Consider the following 18,590-nt stretch of genomic DNA (forward strand, 5'->3'; position numbering starts at 1 on the left):
TTGTGTATCTTGAGCGAATTTGACTTCCAGTGGTGCATTGTTTTCAGAAAGTGCGCATATAGTCAACACTCGCCCCAACATTTGCCACCAACCTATTCCAAAATTCTCTCTACATCTTCATGTTATTCTTTTACATCCATTTGAGGAGGCATGTCAGTGGACCGAGACCTAGGCGCCTAGGCAATCGTCATTGTAATAAAACATTGATGCAACGTAACGGCGTAGTAGCATGTGCTTGTTCTCTCCCCCCCATGCCTCAATAGCAGAAGTACACCGTTTCAGCCATGAGACACATCTTATCACCGTAACAGCTTGACTGGTCCAATTGGGCATCTAGGGCAGGAGAAGGACGATGCCGCGAACAAAGGTGACTTCCAAATTCCCAGATGGCAATCTGCCCGCCGTGCGGCCAGGAAGGCCATTAGGCTGGGCAGAGTTGTCTTATTTTTGCTTAGTACATCGACGACCTCGAGGGTTCGACATTGGTTTGACGCCAAAGTACGGGGGTTGCTGCGGTATCGACACCTCGCCTCGCGGCCTTCATACCGTTGACATCGATCCAATAATTCTGCAGGGAATTGAGTGGACTGTGGGAGGGCGTGGCCGGCAACAAGCTGTTTATAGCGCTAGCGTAAGCTTCAATCATTCTCCGATGTGTTCTAATGAATACATATGGTACCTAACACTCTACTCTTCGGACCTTTGAATGCCCCCTTGCTTTTTCTTCTTCTAGCAAGGGTCCTATCCACTTGTACACGGCCGCACCCATCGAGGACATCTAAACCCTGTCTTTTGACACTCCAATGGCGGATTTCACCCTCGTTGACCCCAAAGGATGGGAATACGATCTGCACTCTGTACGTGGGGAAGTGAACTGCTTCGCAATTGAAATAGCTGAACCGGTCTCAATCGCAGGTGTACTCTGCCTATATTGGCTACTTTCAGATGTACAACGTTCCATGGTCTATATCACATTCATTGACATCTGCTCCTCTCCACCGGTTTCTCAGAGCTTTCTAACCCGAATGTTCGTTTTTGTTTTTCAAGGTACGAACGATCATGGGGACACTTGTTCGAGTCGTTTGAGGAGTTTCTGGCGTTCTCCTGGCCTGTCATAACAGTGACGGATGCATCGTCTGGAAGGGCACATATCGTGACGCGTCTCAATTCTATAGGCGCTTTCATCAAGATGATCAAGACCAGGTTCGTACCACCTCTTAAATTGAATATCCATGATCCCACCGACATGAAATTGACAACAAACATCTCATATCTGCTACCACTTTGGTAGGTTCGGAGAGACTCTCCCGCAAGCTCCAAATATTTTGCAGATCTCGCCATTCGAAAACTCAAGTCGTCATCTACGCCACGTATCCGACTATTCATCATACAAAAAGCTTCACTCGACTCTTCCTGCTGTAGTTCTCTCAGCCCTGAAGACGCGTGTCCGATCAGGCGAACCTAAGGCAATCAAAGACCTCTGGGGAAAGAAAGACAAAACCTTTCTGGCTATTGATTTTGAATGGAACGAACGCAACGAAAAGACCGTATTGGAGTGGGGATATGCGGCCGTCAGATGTGGACACTTGGAATCGTATGTCTGTTCATATTCAAATGATCCTCCGTACCGTCTATCTGGCTATGCATGGGGGCCATTCTAACAATATCCTTACTCTGTTCTTGTATCATAGGCTGGGACATTGGCCCCCGGTACCTGATACCAATTACAGGTCAGACTCATTGAACGAAGGCGTCAATTCTTGGTATTCAAACGATCTCTATCTATCAATATGCATACAGGAAAGGGCACTACATAGTAGCCGAACATGTTGACAAGGTCATCAACAAGTACTGCCCCACCTATCCCTGGCTAGTGCGTTTTATGTAACCTCAATTCAGCACATCTTCACAAGTGCTGATCAACATTCGTTGGAACATTAGTATGCTGTACGCTCGCATACAATATTCTTCCTTGCATTCATTCCGCTTATCTGCCGGCTTTCTGACAGTTCGGCGAAAGTCAAGTTATCCCTAAAGCCAAGCTACCACAAATTATCCAGGCTGTGATTAGGTTCGTGTGTTATACTTGAAGTCGGAACTCGGGCACTGAGACGGCAATGAACCGGTTTGTAGCAGCCTCGCCAGTCCCGATTCTGAAACAACTCCCAACCAGCTCGTAATTGTGGGACACAATGTACACTCCGATCTGATGAGATTGGAAGAGATGAAAATTCGTAAGAGCTCATTTGTTTAAGCGTTCTTCTCTGCCAACGGCTGCTTTGTTTTTTGGACAGGAATTCCTCACAATACGTTAATCGTGGACACCATGATCTACGAGCGCAATTTGTACGCGAACGGGTTCCGTGGGGTTATGCCCGATCCCAAAAGCGATAAACCTCGTCTCTCAGGGTCAAACCTTTCACTCGAAAACTTGCTGTACTCACTAACACTTCCAACATCATCCAACTCTCCCTCTCCTGACTCCGGACAAAGACAACCTTCTCCTCTGCCCCCTGTCGTATTACCACAATGTACCTTGCACAACGCAGGCAATGACGCGCTCATGACGCTCTTCGCGTTCCAAAAATTGCTAGAACCGCGGGGCACACAGGTACCCACCCTTGTGAAGAAAGCCAAGGCCAACGGAAGCGGCTTTAGCAACAAATTTAACGCCATTCACGGAGGCGGAATGCCAGTCGGAATGATGCCCATGTCCATGCCCATGTCCATGCCTTCTGTTAATGGTGCTGGAGCTGGTGTAAATGGGACCTCAGCATCGGTGCTTAACACTTCTGTGTCCATGCCCATGATGAACATTACCGGTACAACTCCCGCTTCGTTTTACGCCGGGTTTACCGCCATCATGCCCTCACTTTCGTTGCCTCAGGCCAATGGGAATGGTACTTCGAATGGTAGTCTACCACGCCGGTCGTCGACGTATGACCTCGCGGACGAATTTGGGCAGATGCAACTAGGCAAGGGTCAACGACCTAACAATGGTAGCGGAACCGCCGCGCCACAACAACAGTATGTTACGTCGCCGTCACGTCTTGGACCGGGACGCGCCACAAAGCGCGTTAGCAGCTTCCCAACTGCTAGAGCCGACGAATAAAAAATCCGACTAACGACCCAAAAGCGATACGGACGTTTTTTCTGTTGACGATGGACGCTATTTTCATGCGCTTTTTCGACCACTTAATTTTTTTTTGCTTGTTTTCATATTGGGTGTTCTCCTTCTCGGGATAAAGTTGGTACACCCCAACTGTGCCCAGCCATATATAATGTTGTATTCCGTCTGACAGGTTTGTACGTTGTGTTTAGGGAACTTTGATTGGACACTTTAATTTCGTGATTTCAGTAGCACTTGGGGCTAACTATATGCTAATTTTTAATTTGGCATACATATCTTTTAATCTAATGTGTAGAATGGACTTTTTATATAAGTGTACACATATCATAAGTTAACTATTCCTCCTCTCGTAACTTGTAAGGAATGGTACAGGAGGATACTGTATGAAATTATGGTGTCATTCATTTCTTGTGTGGGGCAGTAGGACGTCTTCATAAAAACTGATAATGAAAAATCGACATTTTGACGTTATTCATCAATCACCAGGCGGTGAGAAAATGTCAACCCTTTTCCAATCGTTAGTTTCGACAGGCTCTGCAATACCGTGGCTGAAAGAAAAAATAAGGTCATTTTCAGTTTAATTTGGATATAACGACGTAAAAAATTACGCACGCATCCCTGATGTGAGATCTCACAGTTTTTGAACGATACAGCCGACGTTTAACCGGAGCGCACCACAAGCATACATATTCACGTGCGTCCACAACAGGAAGAAGCGCAGGGGGACGAGGTGAGCGATCGCCCGCAAAGTAGACATAGTCAAGATTATCAACAGGGCGCGATATGTCATGCCTGTAGCAAATATGCAATCCGTCAGTTGAAATAATATACGCAAGTATGGAAATTTCAAGGTGTGCGCACCTTTCGCGTGTATGCATAATAACGTCCCTTCGCGTTACGCGGTTCTCAAAATGGGCAGAACAATGGTTGCAAATCCAATTTGTATCCCATATGTAAGGGTCAGGGCCCTCGCGACGCTTGATGTCGGCTTCTGCCTCAGGTCCCAGGAGCCTCCATAAAAACGTCATATGAGCCTGGTTATCTTCTGTCAACATGCCGTGGTAAACCTGCCAATATATTTTCGATCAGAAACAAGAACCCCTTGACGCTTTGCAAAAAAGGAAAGCAGACAACATACCGCCTCTGTCCAGTCATAGACCTGTCTCGAGTTGGTGTGTGCCAGCGGACAATTCATGCATACAAATCGTCTGTCAAGGGCGTCCATCTCCCATTTTGTCGTGGTCAGGGGGTCCAGGCCTGCGAGCCGGACGAGAGAGATCGCCGCTTCGTATCCGCGCCTTGAAAAATGTAATCGCCTTTCCCAACATCGCTGTAATGAACGACACCGTAAATGTGGCCCAGCACCATCCCAGCCAATCAAACAGCCACCCATTCGAAGTGAAGCCTGAGAGGATCCAAAACAATGAAAAACCGACGTGGCAAGATTTATACAGTTGACGTCTGCAGCTGGCTCTTTGACTTCATCGTCTGGGATTATAGACACCAACTGTTCCATTTTCTCTTTATGCCATCTGTTTACTTCCTCAGCCAAATGCTTCAATACTTCGTCCACTTCTTTCTCTTCTAGTTCGCGATCGTGCGGCGCGTGTATGACCTTGTAGATAGAATCAAAACCTTGAACGACGTAGAAAGGTGGTAGATATGCCCAGGCCGATGGCAACCATTGTTCAGCAAACTTCCGGCATTGCTCTTTCACAAATTCCATCCGGCGACATATTAGCATCTTCCGCTCGCGAGCCAGCCGTCTGTCTGTCGCAAAAGCAACGTCGTGCTCGAGGTAAGGTCGGATCTTGTTCCACCCTAGAGAATAACAAGTAAGAAAGAATTTAACAAAGCAAGATACGAGCCCTACGTTTTCGGGTTAAACGTGCCACGCCATGGATGTTTGCAAGCTTTGTCAAAATTTCCATATCCCAATGTGTGTCGCGGAGATCTCGAGGATCAACTCCAATCCCCTTGAAGCGTAGCTTAATACTAAAAGATTTAAGTCGTATGTTGGTTCACAAGGTATTTTATGACATTTACTTCTTCAGTATAGTAGTAATTTTGGACCGAGCCTTCTCGAAGAGAGTTGTTTGAATAGAATTGGCCCAATAAGCGACCTCGTGATTTTTCTGCTATAAGAATCAGTTTCTGGGCAGACCATGCAGGAGAATGACTGGACTGACATTGATCGTCTCCGAAATAATATTGTGTCGTTCAGATTCATAATCTATGAACGCCTTCTCGAGAGCACGAGCATCTTCAGGTGTCCCTTGAAGCCGCAAAAGGGTCAATTCAATGTCGTTTAGTTCTGTCTTGCTACGTAGACGCGACGAGATACACTCTGCATATTCATGATAAGGGTCGATGGCTAAAGATCTTGTCAGACCCTATGAAAAAAACAAGTACTTAAACAATTACCTATCAGCTGAGCTGGTTTGGACAGGAGATGGGCAGCTTCTGTTTGTTCGTAATCAATAAACCTAATGATTCATTAGCATATCAAATGGTATGTTTTGAAGGTGGCCCCTCACTCTTTGGTGTTACAAATGTCGCACAGCCGACGATAAAATGTAATGTTAGGTATTGCAGGGCTAGTTCCACAGTTCTGCTCTGAAATATTCAGTAACTCGCTACAACGCATATGAAACGTAAGGCTCACTTCGCAGATGAGAGGACCGAACAGCATGTCTGCCCACTTGAGACCGACTATGTCCACAGGTATGCAAGGGATGTCGGGGTAATTCGAGAAGGATGACTTCCAAACGAAATCGAAAGCTTCATCCTTTAGAAGGGCCGATACAGAAGTATGTATATGGGTCAAATTCAGCAAATCTGTCGGGTGTAAATAACCAAGTATCTTTACTTTCGTCAGACGTAGCGTTAATGACTAGGTTATATGAACGAACCTCGCATATCAATTCAGTTGGTAGACTATTGATCAATGTGTTTGGCAGTGGGCAACTCCTCATGTAAGTCATATTTGGTAGTGCTTTGCGGTACAATTTAACCACCTGAATGGCCAAAAAGTTGACTTTAAAGGATTCCGTATCAAACGTAGAAACGTAAAAATCTAAACATAAGCTCCAAAATGGCATACACACCTCGCGCCTGGCGTCTCTTCTCCTTCAGCTGATCGCCTTGCACCATTTCAATGTCGCAAGAGAATGGGAAATCGGTGTCTTCCTTATCCATGCGTTATAACAGCTTGATTCAAGAAAATAGACGGTCGATGGCTATGTCCAAGTTGTGTCGCACATTTTGCGGGAGATGTGAGACCAGTGGGGTCATGAGCAAGTCAAAATTGGCCAAGGCTAGAGGGACCACTCTTGAGCTCTGATTTAAAGAACATGAAGTATGAGTTTGTATCGCTTCGTATATAGCAAGGATATTTGTTGAATATGTTTGGGAGAAGGAGCTAAGGGCGACTGATGGCGACAGTAAAACTCGCAAAACCGGCGAATTTGATTTTCGTTTTGATTTCAGCTACGGTCACGTGTGTGAGAACATCAAAACAGGGGCTAGTTCTGGATTCATGCACTTTGGCTGATAATTCTTCATGTATAACTTGTGTACAATGACAGTAAGCGCTTTGCGCTAACCACCGGGCATAGAATTTTTTAATAGATAGAATGCCTCAATAGATAAGTAATTTTTTTCTTTGACGACTGTAATGGGAAAGAAAATGTCACTTCTCCAGAACATTCAGTGCGAAGCGGCCCCGACATGAACGCGACGCATCTGCAGAGTAACCACATCGCGCGGTTGAAAATGTCAAAAAAAATTGTTTTTTGCTTGTCATATCTACTACAGTCTCTTCATTACAAGTTTCTCAGTTTAAATTCAAGGCCCCCGCGGAGTATTACGTTCACCCGGGATGTCTTGAGCAGTAGATGGCACACAGCATCCGGTCACTGGAATTCCTGGTGTTCAGCAAGACCAAACTCAGGAGAAATATCCCCAGAATATTCACAGATTTTATTGCTATGAATGGCCAAGAACATGCAAGGCAAGAAAACCTTTCTCCAGCGCAGAGAAAGCATTACGAGAGTCCACTGAGCACGATGAAATCGTGTGCACATCCTACCCCATGCGCCAACACCATACTTATAACGTACCTGGAAATACAGTCAGAATAGAAGGAAAGTCTTGGAGAGTCCCATGGACGCCAGGTATGCTTAGGGCTGGGCTGGGTAAGGAGTCAACGCGCGAAGGGATATATTACAGGATTGTGTCCTTCCGTAATACGACATATCTATCCATCACAGTTGAAACGAGATATATCTTAAATAAATCTAGACTTGACCCCGCAGACTCAGGTCAGACGTGGAGTGAGTATCGATTGCGCTATATTGTCTATCGCCAAAAGGCTCCTTACGGAAAAGCTAATCAACACATTCCCCTGCGATAACCTTTGGTTCACATTTTTTCGCACGTCTGACTCCGGAGTTGGGTGAATGAATACATTCACTCCAGAAGCCATGTTCCTTCCTGGCGGATTAGATGGCTGCTCAATTGAATAGGTAAAATAAAGGAGGCTAGCCTCACATCAGTTTCCAGCGGCAAGATGACAAGCAGCTATCACACTTTTATTGCTCAGATTTAGGGGCAGTCAAAGGACCGCCCATTGATACTGTATGTCGGAAGAGGAAGAACTACGTATACCACAATGAACAGAAGCTCAGATACCTAGGGAATAAATGAGCTAGTGTAATATTCATCACTAAAGCGATAGATTTAACGTGTTGATAGGCAGTAAAAGGTGGAATATTTAATCAAATGTACTTACCGTATTGCCGAGATAATAGACATGACTGCCAGCAGGTTCTAAATGCCGGGCTCAATACAATTCATTAGATGTATGAGGGAGCAACAGACGAACCAAGCAAGCCGGTTTTTGGGCAAGTTAAACTGCTAGGGAAACGAGCGACTGAGTCGCGATCGACGAGCTGAGCTGGCAAAATGAGCCAGCCTCAACAACTTCCACCCTGAATACACCGGATGGATTTCGTTACAACTTGCGAGGCCAAGATTTACAATTACAAAGTAGCCCACATCCTGACGAGCGCGACTCCTCGGCTGACCTTCTGACCCGAAGTTCGGAGTGATGGTGATCATACAGCAGGCAAATAGATTGATTGAATATAACTCATAGAAGCGGCCAAAAAGGGTTTGTCGTAAAGAAACAAATCCCAGAAAAATGGGAGGTAACTGTACGACATCAAGGCACCATCGCTGCGCCTCCGGAATTGGAACCTAAGAATCATGGAGAATTAGTGAGCTCGCTTATGCCTCGCTAGGCTCGTTGTCGATTGACAGTGAGCGTTATGCCAGAATAATTCCGGGTCGTGCTTCTTGCGACCAATCGCAAGAAAAAATATGAAGAGATCATCCATAAGCACCGTTCAAACAGCTACTGATTATTGTATGACATCACCATTCTGGTCGCCTGGCGGATAGCATACGCATATCACTAGCATTGAAGGAAGGTCGAAATATGCGATGAAAACGGTTGGTAGGAAGAGCGTAGCCGTGGCGGTCAAGTGTCCAACATACTTTACGACCGATTGAAACGCATGTTCTCCAACCGAAATAAGTTACATGGAGCAGCGGTATCGAAACCCTACCCTTTGCCGAAGAAAGGTGGTCAGCAGCAACTACAGCCTTGCCAATACTGCAATGGTTTTTGACAGTAGACTGAAAGGCATGACAGAGCGCCTGTGAATATGGGTACCCTCGCAATACGCTGAGCACGGCAAGAATCGTCGTCAGTGAGAAATTATGTTTATTTTGGTCCAGTAGCGTTGTTATTCACAGAGATGCATCTTGAAGGGAAAAGGCTTAATCAACTGTCACTCCTTTCATTCGCAGATCGTTCTTTGCCTCTGTAATTTCCTAGACAATCGAAGCAAGGGCGTGAGTACTTTGAGATGAAACAATCGCGAAACGACCAGCCCAAAAAGAAGATGAATGATGCAGTGAAGTGTGATAAATCGACCCAAAAGAGCGTAAAGCAGGAATGGCGGTTTCTACCAATCCTTTGGGCAGAGCAGCACCATGTCAGGTGAAAAAATGGAAGACTTCTAATTGCCATCCAAAACTCCATCATGAATACCCCCATTGAAAGAAGACGACGCTTTCTCAAAGGAGATGTTGATGTGTGAACGAGGCATGCCCTGCGCGATTAGCGACTCGTTTTGCCCCACATTGTGTCGCTTTCGAAGGTTCGACGGTCTCTTTAGTTCTGGGGAAGGGGTACGTAGGCACCGATAGTGGTGAGGGGAAGATAGGATAAATAAACAACAGTCCCAAACTACGGAGACAGTGATGGGCCTATTGTTTATTTCCGGGAACATGCCCGGATGGAAACGAAAACGGTAAGGGTCGCGACGGCGGACAAAATTTTGCAGGAAATTCCGGAACCGAAAGTGCACTGGAAAAGCTAATGAATAAAGAACTTACCCCGAGCAACTCATTGTAGGCCTCTGGACATTCTCGTAATGTCAGAAGGCCCATTCCAATCGACCAAAGACAATATGAACCAAATGATACAAGAAGCCACCATGGAAGCTGAAGTCAACCAACGCTATTAGAGAAGTTAAACAAAATCAAGTTGCATTGGCTTACCACAGGTATAATCTGGTCAGCAACTTTTGCGTCCAGGAGAGGCACCGAGAGTATCTTGAAGAATGTGAGCACGTATGAGATGACGACGACCGTGCCAAGCAAGGCTACTCTGTGTGCGCGCGCCATTGGATATAATTAAAGAGTGAAAATGTCCAGGGCAGCTGAGGGGATACAATGTTTCTTGTATCGCGTCCGACTTGTGAAATGCTGAAGGCGCGATGTTGTGGTTGTTCGAGAGTTGTTGATGTAATTTCATTTTGCGACGTGGCCGTGACGTTTCGTTTTGATGATGATAAGATTTTGTTATCTTATCTACATAATAATTTAAGACCACATCAAAGGATAACTTAGACGACGTTAAGGTTATAAACACGTCCATTGAAATGCAAGTTAACTCCACTGCGTATAGGTATTTATTTTACTAGAGACGAGAATTTGCACTCGTTTGGTATAAAATTGAGAAAAACTAAGAATGTTGATATCATAACGGCAGCAGAAGAACCTCACTCAGATTTGATGAGAGGAGTAAGTTTTCCTGCCTTGTGGAACGCGGTGGTGTCATCGTTGCCTGAACAAACGTAATAAAATAAGAACACGTGTATTATCATATTTTATCATTGATATTGCACTCACCTCCGATGTGCTGTTGCTCTAAAGACGCACAGGGGGTTAAGACCCATTGCAACCTATCAATAAAAGAAGGTACTCACTGACGAAGACATTGGGAACAGTTCTTTGACCAGTCTTCTGGTAGAGATATTCCTGGATGTCAGCTCCGTCATCGCGTTCGTCGAGTCTGTTGGATTTATTTAGCCAGTGACGTTTGTTTAGTCAGTGACAATCATGTAGCAGGAATGAACATACTCGATGATCTTAGGCTCCTCCTCTGGGAAGTCGGTCTTGAACAACGTCTTGACCTTCTTGCAGTATGGGCAGTAAGACTTTGAGAAGATGGTGACTTTGTTGCCGCTGATAGAGTCCTGCAGTACCCTCGCACATCAGCATTCATGATAGAGGAGCCAACGCCCATCTAGTTGGTTGGTTAGAAAGCTCACCTCAACAAATTGTTTGACCGACATTCTGTGCAATTGAGCTGAAGATGGATTGGAAGATGATGCCGTTGTAGAGAATAGAGCAAAGGAAAGAGATGCTGGGAGTCGAGAAGAGAAACCTGCAGTCAGCCGCGAAATCATCCTAATTGGTACTCCTCAAAGCTTCGGCTCTGTCAGCATTGTGACGCCCTTGTGAGGATGGCGTCACGTCTGCACGTGACGTGTCTTTGTCATGATTTGTAATTGTATGTATTTGTTCCAGGCCTCAACTTTGTCGGGACCAAAGACTTCCAAACTTCCAACTGCCTCTTGTTCTCAGTTAGTAACGACTCCCTCAACTCAATCAGGTTCATCATCCTCTCCATCATTGGTCCAACGCGAAAAGATCTCGAACTCTATTCGACAGTGAAGTATGTACATACTCCACTTTTCAATCAGCATGCATCATGATCTCCAACACCGTAGATTTTTAGGGACTCATTTCCTCACGTTCAATTTTGAATGGGACACCTGAAGAACGGCAACCATCATCGGTTCTTTGCTGTCTCTGAATTGTCTTGATTCTCATCCAGATATCCCTCAATGCCTGATTTACGAGCATTGCTTACATTGGTAAAACGTTCACTTGGTATACTTACATCGGAGTCCGTAACTTCCAGAATATGGTGACAGGACCTGACCCGTCTTGTCTATTGACGTCCTGGCGATCCGGATCTTTTGAATAATCTCGAACTGATGGTGAACCACCAATCCGAGCTGAAATGCCCTACACATTATGTGCTATATTTGTGTATTGCGAAACGGCTTAAATCCGTCCTGGTGGATCGAAAGATCACTCTGCGCTGCCGTAAGACTCATCTAAAGATTTGGAATCGACTATTCTGGGATTCTGTGTGTTTACGTATATCCGGGATTGTTCCTGCTAACATGGTCTTTAGAAGAAAAATCTCCTTGTCATCGCCCACAGCTTCTAGGTTTGAAGATACAACGTTATCCAGAGCTTTACTCAATGTCTCGACCGACTACAGCACACTTTTTCTTGACCTGGTGCTCTATACATGTATTGTTTTTAACCCTATGGGAACAGGCCCGCTTCGGTGTCCAAACGCTTTCCCGACATCGCGAATCACCCCAATGACCTGGCGCAACTCAATGTCTATGTCTATTGCTTGCGTATGCGCTATCGGTCATACTCTGATGAACCAGTAGACAAAGTGTCGACTGAACTTGGCTTTCGATCGATCTCGGGATGCTGTGGTTTCTTCGCATCAAGCTTCAGTGAAGGTGCAATGGCACTTCCGTTATTCAATAATACTGTTCTCTAGAAAATAAGGATTACCTGCAGCTTGCTTATATGGTAACCCCGCACATCGAGCATATTACTTGAGTCGCGGCAGAACAGGGTGTAGAGCACGACGCGAAATTTGGTATGCACCCGTCCGATTCCACGCTGTCACTTTACTCTAATCATATGCCTTTTCCTTACCTTACCTTTGCTGCGCCATCTATCGCGGTGTGCGCGGGTGCTCATGATTAGATCCAAAGTGCCTTGAAAATCACGATTGTGGTTGCTTAAATTTTTCCTTTTGGGGGCGTTCAGTTTGTCAGACCTATCTTTCGCCCACCAGGACCTAATGGGCTATGGTCGACGACGAAGGGCACGGAAGGAATCACTTAGATGATTCGGTAGTTGGATTCGACCGATTTTTGATTTATACGCCACACCTATCTCGTCCCTCAACCGGTACTTGTTCAACGTCGGTCGAGCTAGATCAGGGAAGTGGTACGTCAATCTCCGTCACGTCTAAAGACCTCTTTGGAAATCGCTTCAGAGCCATCAGCACCCTCAGAGCTCCTCAGAGCTGTTCTACGAATGAACTAGACTTTCTATGACAAGAACCAAGCTTTCTAGGGTGCAGACCTTTTTTCTCGAAGGACTCGACAATATTAAAGAAGAGTCTGAAGGTGATTAGCGACGTATGCCTCAATGCTCCGGCCATGCTGATGGACGGCCATCTCCTATGCAACTCCTTCGTTTCTGATGTCTCTGTCCTGGTAGCCATTCCGTCTCGCGTGCTTTCATGCCGCTATCTGACATGGAATCTGTGATGCGCATACATGAAGCCCGTATCCGAGTCATATGGCTGTGATGCTATCAATTCTGCTTCGCCGGATCGAAAGGAGTCTGTCAGCTATTGTCTCTAGGCATTCAACTTGCCCTATTCTCTATATGAATGCCCGTCCGGAAATTAAAAAAGTGGGTAAAAGATGTCTCGGACAGCAGCGGGCATGATGTTGTTTGTGATACTAGCGGGCACCCCAAAACTTGTCGCATGCGTCACGAAAAAACGCGCGCAACTTGGTTCAACTCGAATAGAATGGGGTTCTGGATGTGTAGTACCATGACCACCAGAGGAAAGAAATTTTCCAGGTAGTTCCAGATCTTGTGCGTAATTTCCGCTGTGCTCGAATTGCGAGTGTTCTGGCCATTCATCAGTGTGCTGGGACGGCGACTTGCTGGCCATTCTTTCTCTCTTCCTTTCTAGGCTCTCTTGCTTTGAGAGTCGTTGACCATATGGTCCTTGGATGGGCTTGGCTAATTGCACGTCCCCGACTCTGTCAACGCAAGCTTCAGTGACAACTTGTCAATTCATCTCCATCGTCAGGCGCTAGTCTTTTCATCTGATGTTAGCAGCAACGTGTTTGCACTGGTGGTTTACTGCGTCGCAAATCAATTGGCCGGGCTACCGTATGAATAGGAGCATGCCTATTTCAAATGACCGAAACTGACTGGTATTCAATAACAGAACTATGTGGATATTCCTACCGAACGACTGACCGATGTGGACGGACACTAAAGAGCAAAGGAGCTGTGAACATCGTTAGGACGCTATACCAAACGCGGGAACGGATGTTCAACTGTTAATTCTCCGCTTCGCGTATGGTTATTCAACAGTGCTCAAAAACTAGATCAAGACTTTTAAGCTCGGAGACAATACACTATTGGGTCCTGACAGAGCGCTGGTTTACTGATACCTAATATTCCTCGCCTTTGCGCCACTGGACAAAATTTCCATTTCTGAGATACGTCTTTTGGATCTACCTTTATCTTGGTTATTCTAGACATTCGTACCCGAACCGGCTTTCTACGCGTGTTCAATGGCACACCGGGGTCAAATGAGCGACGCAACCAGAGAACAAGAATAAGACATCCGCGACATTGGCGACTCTGGCGAAGGTTAATTTATTATCAAAGACACAGTCATCATTGACATGGCACAGCCCCTTATTGCTACTACTTATCGCAAGTTTATTCAGCTTACTATTTTTATCTCGCAAAAACCGGCGAAGCTGGCGCATGCGAAAAAGAATTATGATGATGGTAGGTGGGAATGGTCATTTCCGGGGATCTGCCTCTAGCTTTTAAACGTCATGAAAAACCTATCTTTCAACCTCATTCATCATCCCCAAGTCAAACACTATCCTTCATGACGGCGAACGATTGTTTGATGTTGATGTTGATGATGGAGTCCGGTTATTGAAATACCCAGCTCGACATATGGATGGTTGGTTCGCAGAATGAGATATCAACGGGAAAGACACCCGTATGCCGGTTCGTCGTCACACAGACCTATCAGGTTGAATTCTGTGAGGTCCCGCAAGTACAGCCAGAGACTCAATGCATCTGCAGAGCGCGTCAAGGCACAGGCAAATAATAGCACCTCCTTGGCAAATAGTGAGCAGCGCAAACGTCGCGGAAGCTCTTCTGCCAGCAAACGAGGGAATCTTCTTTCTCCACTATGGAAGCTGTAAGTTACCCCATATCCGGGGTTTGACTACATATCATAGATGGGACGCGATACGCACAGGTGATTACAAGTGTTCCTTCTGTTCGAAGGAACGCGAGCTAAATTAACAAGGTGAGGGTTAAATTTATGACCAATCTCATCATGATTGTGGTGAATTTCTTGTCTGTTCCAGACATACGGGATTGTCCACCATTACGCCGGGCTTCCAGCGAGTGCCACTAAAGCTGAATCAGCCAAAATACTCACGCTCACTGCATTGCCGTTATCTAAGAGACATTTGTGTGGCGCACTACTGGGAACCGAATTACATTGGGATGATAGAAAGCTGTGGCGATGGCCTGTCTCCTTCCGCGAAAGACTGGTAAAGGCTTGCTTCCAAATACAAATTTTGCCGATGCGGATACTACCGAGCGGCGCAGAAGCCGTTATAATTATAAAGGCGACTGAATCAGTGTTCAGCAAGCAGAATATCAGAGAGGTTACACCGAGAGGGCAATGCTGTTAATAGTCACTCCTCGGACTGCTCTAATTTATGTGCTTCTCGCGCGTTCCGAATCATGACAGTATTGGTCCCCTGGAGGAGTGGTGTATGTGTGCGGAGAGAGAATCACTACAAATTGGGTATTCCTTGAGATGACAAGTTGAGAATGTATTTTTTTCCTGTTGATGTGATGTCAACAACCAGAGTCACGGTTGAGCATAGATAGTTCATACTCTTCAGAGCACACGAGTTAACAATGATTCCACGACCCCGCAAAGAAAAAGGATCATGAAGACCGAGATTAAGGAGAATATTTATATACCGACGACTTTTAACACCAGGTTGTATTGATTGTCCTACACGCTCTTAAAATCATGTCAATCCATAACAGTCAGGATCCTAAATTTAAATCTCGCTAAGAGCGCGTCCAAAAATAGATCTAATCTTTTCACTTGGGACATTGATGCCTATCTCAAGCGTCTTCTTCCAGTGAGTTCTTCGGCGGTCGGAATTTGCAACATCTGTATTTCAGGATTTTTACCCATGATACAAGGATAGCATCTATAGGTATTGGTTCACCTGCCTAACGATGTGAAATTGTGCACAGATTCGTTCCACGCTCGTCACGATGGAACATTGTGGATCCCCTACAGTAATTTAAATATCAGAAACGCCATTCCCCGGGAGCCCAGACGTTTGTACCTGGTACAATCACAATCACAATCACTTCTTCTTCTTCCACAGAATTAGAACGCGTGAAACTCATGTGGAAAGGACGAAGAAAGTGATGTATACTATGTCTCCCAATTTTTCATCGGGTTTAAATTTCGGTATCTCCAGGTGGACGTCAGCCATATATCTCGAGCGAGGATGCTCTGAGAAAATACACCCTTAAGGCCCTTGAGATGTATGTACAGCGGCTACACGGAAGGACTGGCGCCATGCAGCACTCTCGTAACGGCGCTGATCGTCTCCCGGAGCATAGTAAGAAGCACCACAAACTCAGACGCTTCGAGGTGAGAGCTCAACAAGAAGACTGGACAGATCATATGCGGTCCATCGATCGTTGTCTACAGAGCCCTCTCCCCAAAGTGAAAATTTTCTAATCAGAAAAGAAAAGGATCCAACAAGTGGTTCGATGCCATAGCATTTGTGGTTCCCATTGAAAGTCACAGAACGGACGAGACTGGAGTAAGTTGTCCATCTCTTTCTTCAATTTTCCTTTGGAACTGATTCGATCATTATCTAAATTTTGTACATTCGCCAAAAGCGCATTCCTCCGCAGGAAGCACTGTACACATAGACGCCACTAGTGTAAGTCCGACTGGTACACCCACAAACTTATGGGAAGGTGTATGCCGGATCCCGGCGCAACTACGGCTTTAAAACTTCGGGCCCCAGTCGCTTGGTACTCTCCAGAAAGCAGGGAAAACCTGCAAAATATCTTTCCCATGGGACCTCCTCGTTTTTACCTCCTTTGCCGCGGCCCGACAAGGAGCCATGGGTAAAATTTGGGCGGTGTAGGCTATCATGCAATGTGCATGCGCGCAGTGACGTACTTGAACTGGATGGCACTGACACATACACACATTGTATTATACACGGCGCTACGCACCCCGTTACCAATCCGGCCCTGCCAGTGACTCTTTTCGAGCGTGCGTTTTTACCCAGCTCGCCGATCCACGCGATTCACGGTTCACGGTTCACGATTCATGATCGATAATATCGAAACAGCAAAAATTTTAAAAAAGACACATCGGCCGTCACATATGGGAACGACATCTGAAGAGCCCACCAATTATCTACCTGCCCGCTCGATTGAATGCGGTGGCCGAGTGTCAACATCATGCTTATCACAGTCATCCATCATCAGATTTCTTCAATGAAGCTGTTCAGCTGTACTGTGGTCTATCCAACAATATGCATCCGCGTAACTCTTTTACTCGTATCTTCGAAAAGAGGTTGACGTGTTTCTGGGATGAGAACGAGATGAACAGGACGGAGATATGGTCAGCGAGCCGATTGAGCTTACCAACGTTTCAGTGGAAGGATGTATCAGCGCAACCACCTTGTGGAATCAATCCACCTAGAGGCCGAGAATGAGCCTGGGCGCTCGTACAGTAGTCATTCAAACATGTCGGCCAACGAAGATACTTACTGGCAACGTACACACTTTGTTACCTGTCCATGGCAAGCGGATCCGACTCCCCGATCATGAACAATGTAAAGTCCGTTCTTAGCAACACAAGTTATACACGAGTACATGGGTAAAAAGAACGGATAAGCGAAAGAACTATCGCTAAAACACGTATACAACTAGGTAAAATGTGTGGCAAAAAACAAGACTACTATGTTAGTCCAAGAAGTATAGCAAGGGTTCAATGAAAAGTGCCTATATAGTCCATGAATGTAAAGTCATTAAAGTGTTCCCAATCCAAGGGCCGGAAAGGGTATAAAGAGTCGCAAGTGTACCGGATATAGTGATATAATACCTATTTTCAGAAAATGACGAGTGCAATCAAACCAAAAAGTCTGCAAGTGGCTTGTTAAGATGCGCGATAGCTTTTTAAATAGCAATCATAGCAGCACCAGCCGCAGCGGATAAAAGAACAGCTGCGATTCCGGCCGGGTTACCGCCGAAACGGGTAGAAATGGCACCAGAGAAAGGAGTAGTTCCGGCAGCACCGGCAGTGTTGGAAGCAGATCCTCCAGTGGTCGAGGGGCTGGTTGGGGTGGAGGAAGTTACGACCAGAGAGGTAGCAGAGGACGTGCCGCTTGTGGTTGCAGACCTAGTACCGCTGGATCTATTGTACAAAAGAAAAAACAAGGTTACCAGAGTGCTGCGGGAGTTAAAAAGACTAGACGCACGTGACACTGGCAGAGGAGGCACGGAGTGAGCTCAAGTTGGTGGAAGAAACTGACACGGTGGTACTGAGGGGTGTTGGGGCAGCACCAATCGAAAATGAAGAGCTAGTGGCAAAGACATCATTGATGTCGCCAATGTTAACGGCTTGAAGAGTATAACCGGCACTATAGGAATTTAGGGGTTGCCGTTGAGCTAAACTGACATTAGCTGTCACCATGAATCCACTCACCCAACGGGAACAACGGGAAGAGTAAGGGTGAGTTTCAGCAAAGCTGGATCAACGTTGTTGGCAATGGCATATGCATTGTTGAAAGACTCGTTGATGAGCTCGAAAGAAAAGGTGGAGAATCGACTCCTTTACAGAGGTTCCCAGTCAAGTTGTTAGGGGTGGCGGGCAAAAGGCACAAGGCAACTGTACACGTACGGGTCGCTGGCATCCACAGTCCATGTAATGGTAACCTCTCCTCCTGAAGTTGCGTTCGATGGGAACGTAAGGGTCAAGGCAGAAACCAGAGGGGCGAAAAGGGCGAAAAGGCTGGGAAAAAGGAACAATAACAGTAAGTTTCTCAAAATTCTCTACTAGTAGAAATAACGCACCCAAGTTTGCTGAACATTTTGGTAT

The 18,590-nt window shown here is 45.9% G+C and overlaps 5 protein-coding genes across 5 annotated transcripts; 1 reads left to right on the plus strand and 4 right to left on the minus strand.

Annotated features, from left to right (window-relative positions):
- Positions 1-803: 803 nt before the first annotated feature.
- Positions 804-3,112, plus strand: JR316_0000202 (uncharacterized protein; the record flags this gene model as incomplete). The annotated part of the gene is made up of 9 exons (XM_047886017.1): positions 804-857; positions 916-962; positions 1,048-1,203; positions 1,292-1,594; positions 1,692-1,730; positions 1,801-1,873; positions 2,010-2,071; positions 2,134-2,234; positions 2,295-3,112. The coding sequence occupies 9 exons, from the start codon at positions 804-806 to the stop codon at positions 3,110-3,112; spliced, it is 1,653 nt and encodes a 550-aa protein (XP_047753763.1).
- A 493-nt stretch (positions 3,113-3,605) lies between these two features.
- JR316_0000203 (uncharacterized protein) lies at positions 3,606-6,328 on the minus strand (the record flags this gene model as incomplete). The annotated part of the gene is made up of 12 exons (XM_047886018.1): positions 3,606-3,678; positions 3,743-3,922; positions 3,992-4,197; positions 4,269-4,951; positions 5,004-5,125; positions 5,177-5,265; positions 5,320-5,504; positions 5,555-5,616; positions 5,668-5,741; positions 5,796-5,993; positions 6,043-6,167; positions 6,238-6,328. 12 exons carry the CDS (start codon positions 6,326-6,328, stop codon positions 3,606-3,608), a joined length of 2,088 nt encoding a protein of 695 aa, XP_047753764.1.
- Positions 6,329-8,974: 2,646 nt separating this feature from the next.
- On the minus strand, positions 8,975-9,886 carry JR316_0000204 (Dolichol-phosphate mannosyltransferase subunit 3; the record flags this gene model as incomplete). The annotated part of the gene is made up of 3 exons (XM_047886019.1): positions 8,975-9,028; positions 9,596-9,703; positions 9,761-9,886. 3 exons carry the CDS (start codon positions 9,884-9,886, stop codon positions 8,975-8,977), a joined length of 288 nt encoding a protein of 95 aa, XP_047753765.1.
- Positions 9,887-10,181: 295 nt separating this feature from the next.
- JR316_0000205 (Glutaredoxin-C8) lies at positions 10,182-10,839 on the minus strand (the record flags this gene model as incomplete). The annotated part of the gene is made up of 6 exons (XM_047886020.1): positions 10,182-10,200; positions 10,268-10,328; positions 10,394-10,411; positions 10,471-10,556; positions 10,625-10,740; positions 10,816-10,839. 6 exons carry the CDS (start codon positions 10,837-10,839, stop codon positions 10,182-10,184), a joined length of 324 nt encoding a protein of 107 aa, XP_047753766.1.
- Positions 10,840-17,668: 6,829 nt separating this feature from the next.
- On the minus strand, positions 17,669-18,582 carry JR316_0000206 (uncharacterized protein; the record flags this gene model as incomplete). Its single annotated transcript, XM_047886021.1, has 5 exons — positions 17,669-17,906; positions 17,971-18,132; positions 18,198-18,323; positions 18,393-18,503; positions 18,566-18,582. The coding sequence occupies 5 exons, from the start codon at positions 18,580-18,582 to the stop codon at positions 17,669-17,671; spliced, it is 654 nt and encodes a 217-aa protein (XP_047753767.1).
- Positions 18,583-18,590: the final 8 nt, after the last annotated feature.

Source organism: Psilocybe cubensis, chromosome 1 (genome assembly GCF_017499595.1).
Source record: "Psilocybe cubensis strain MGC-MH-2018 chromosome 1, whole genome shotgun sequence".
NCBI lineage: Eukaryota > Fungi > Basidiomycota > Agaricomycetes > Agaricales > Agrocybaceae > Psilocybe > Psilocybe cubensis.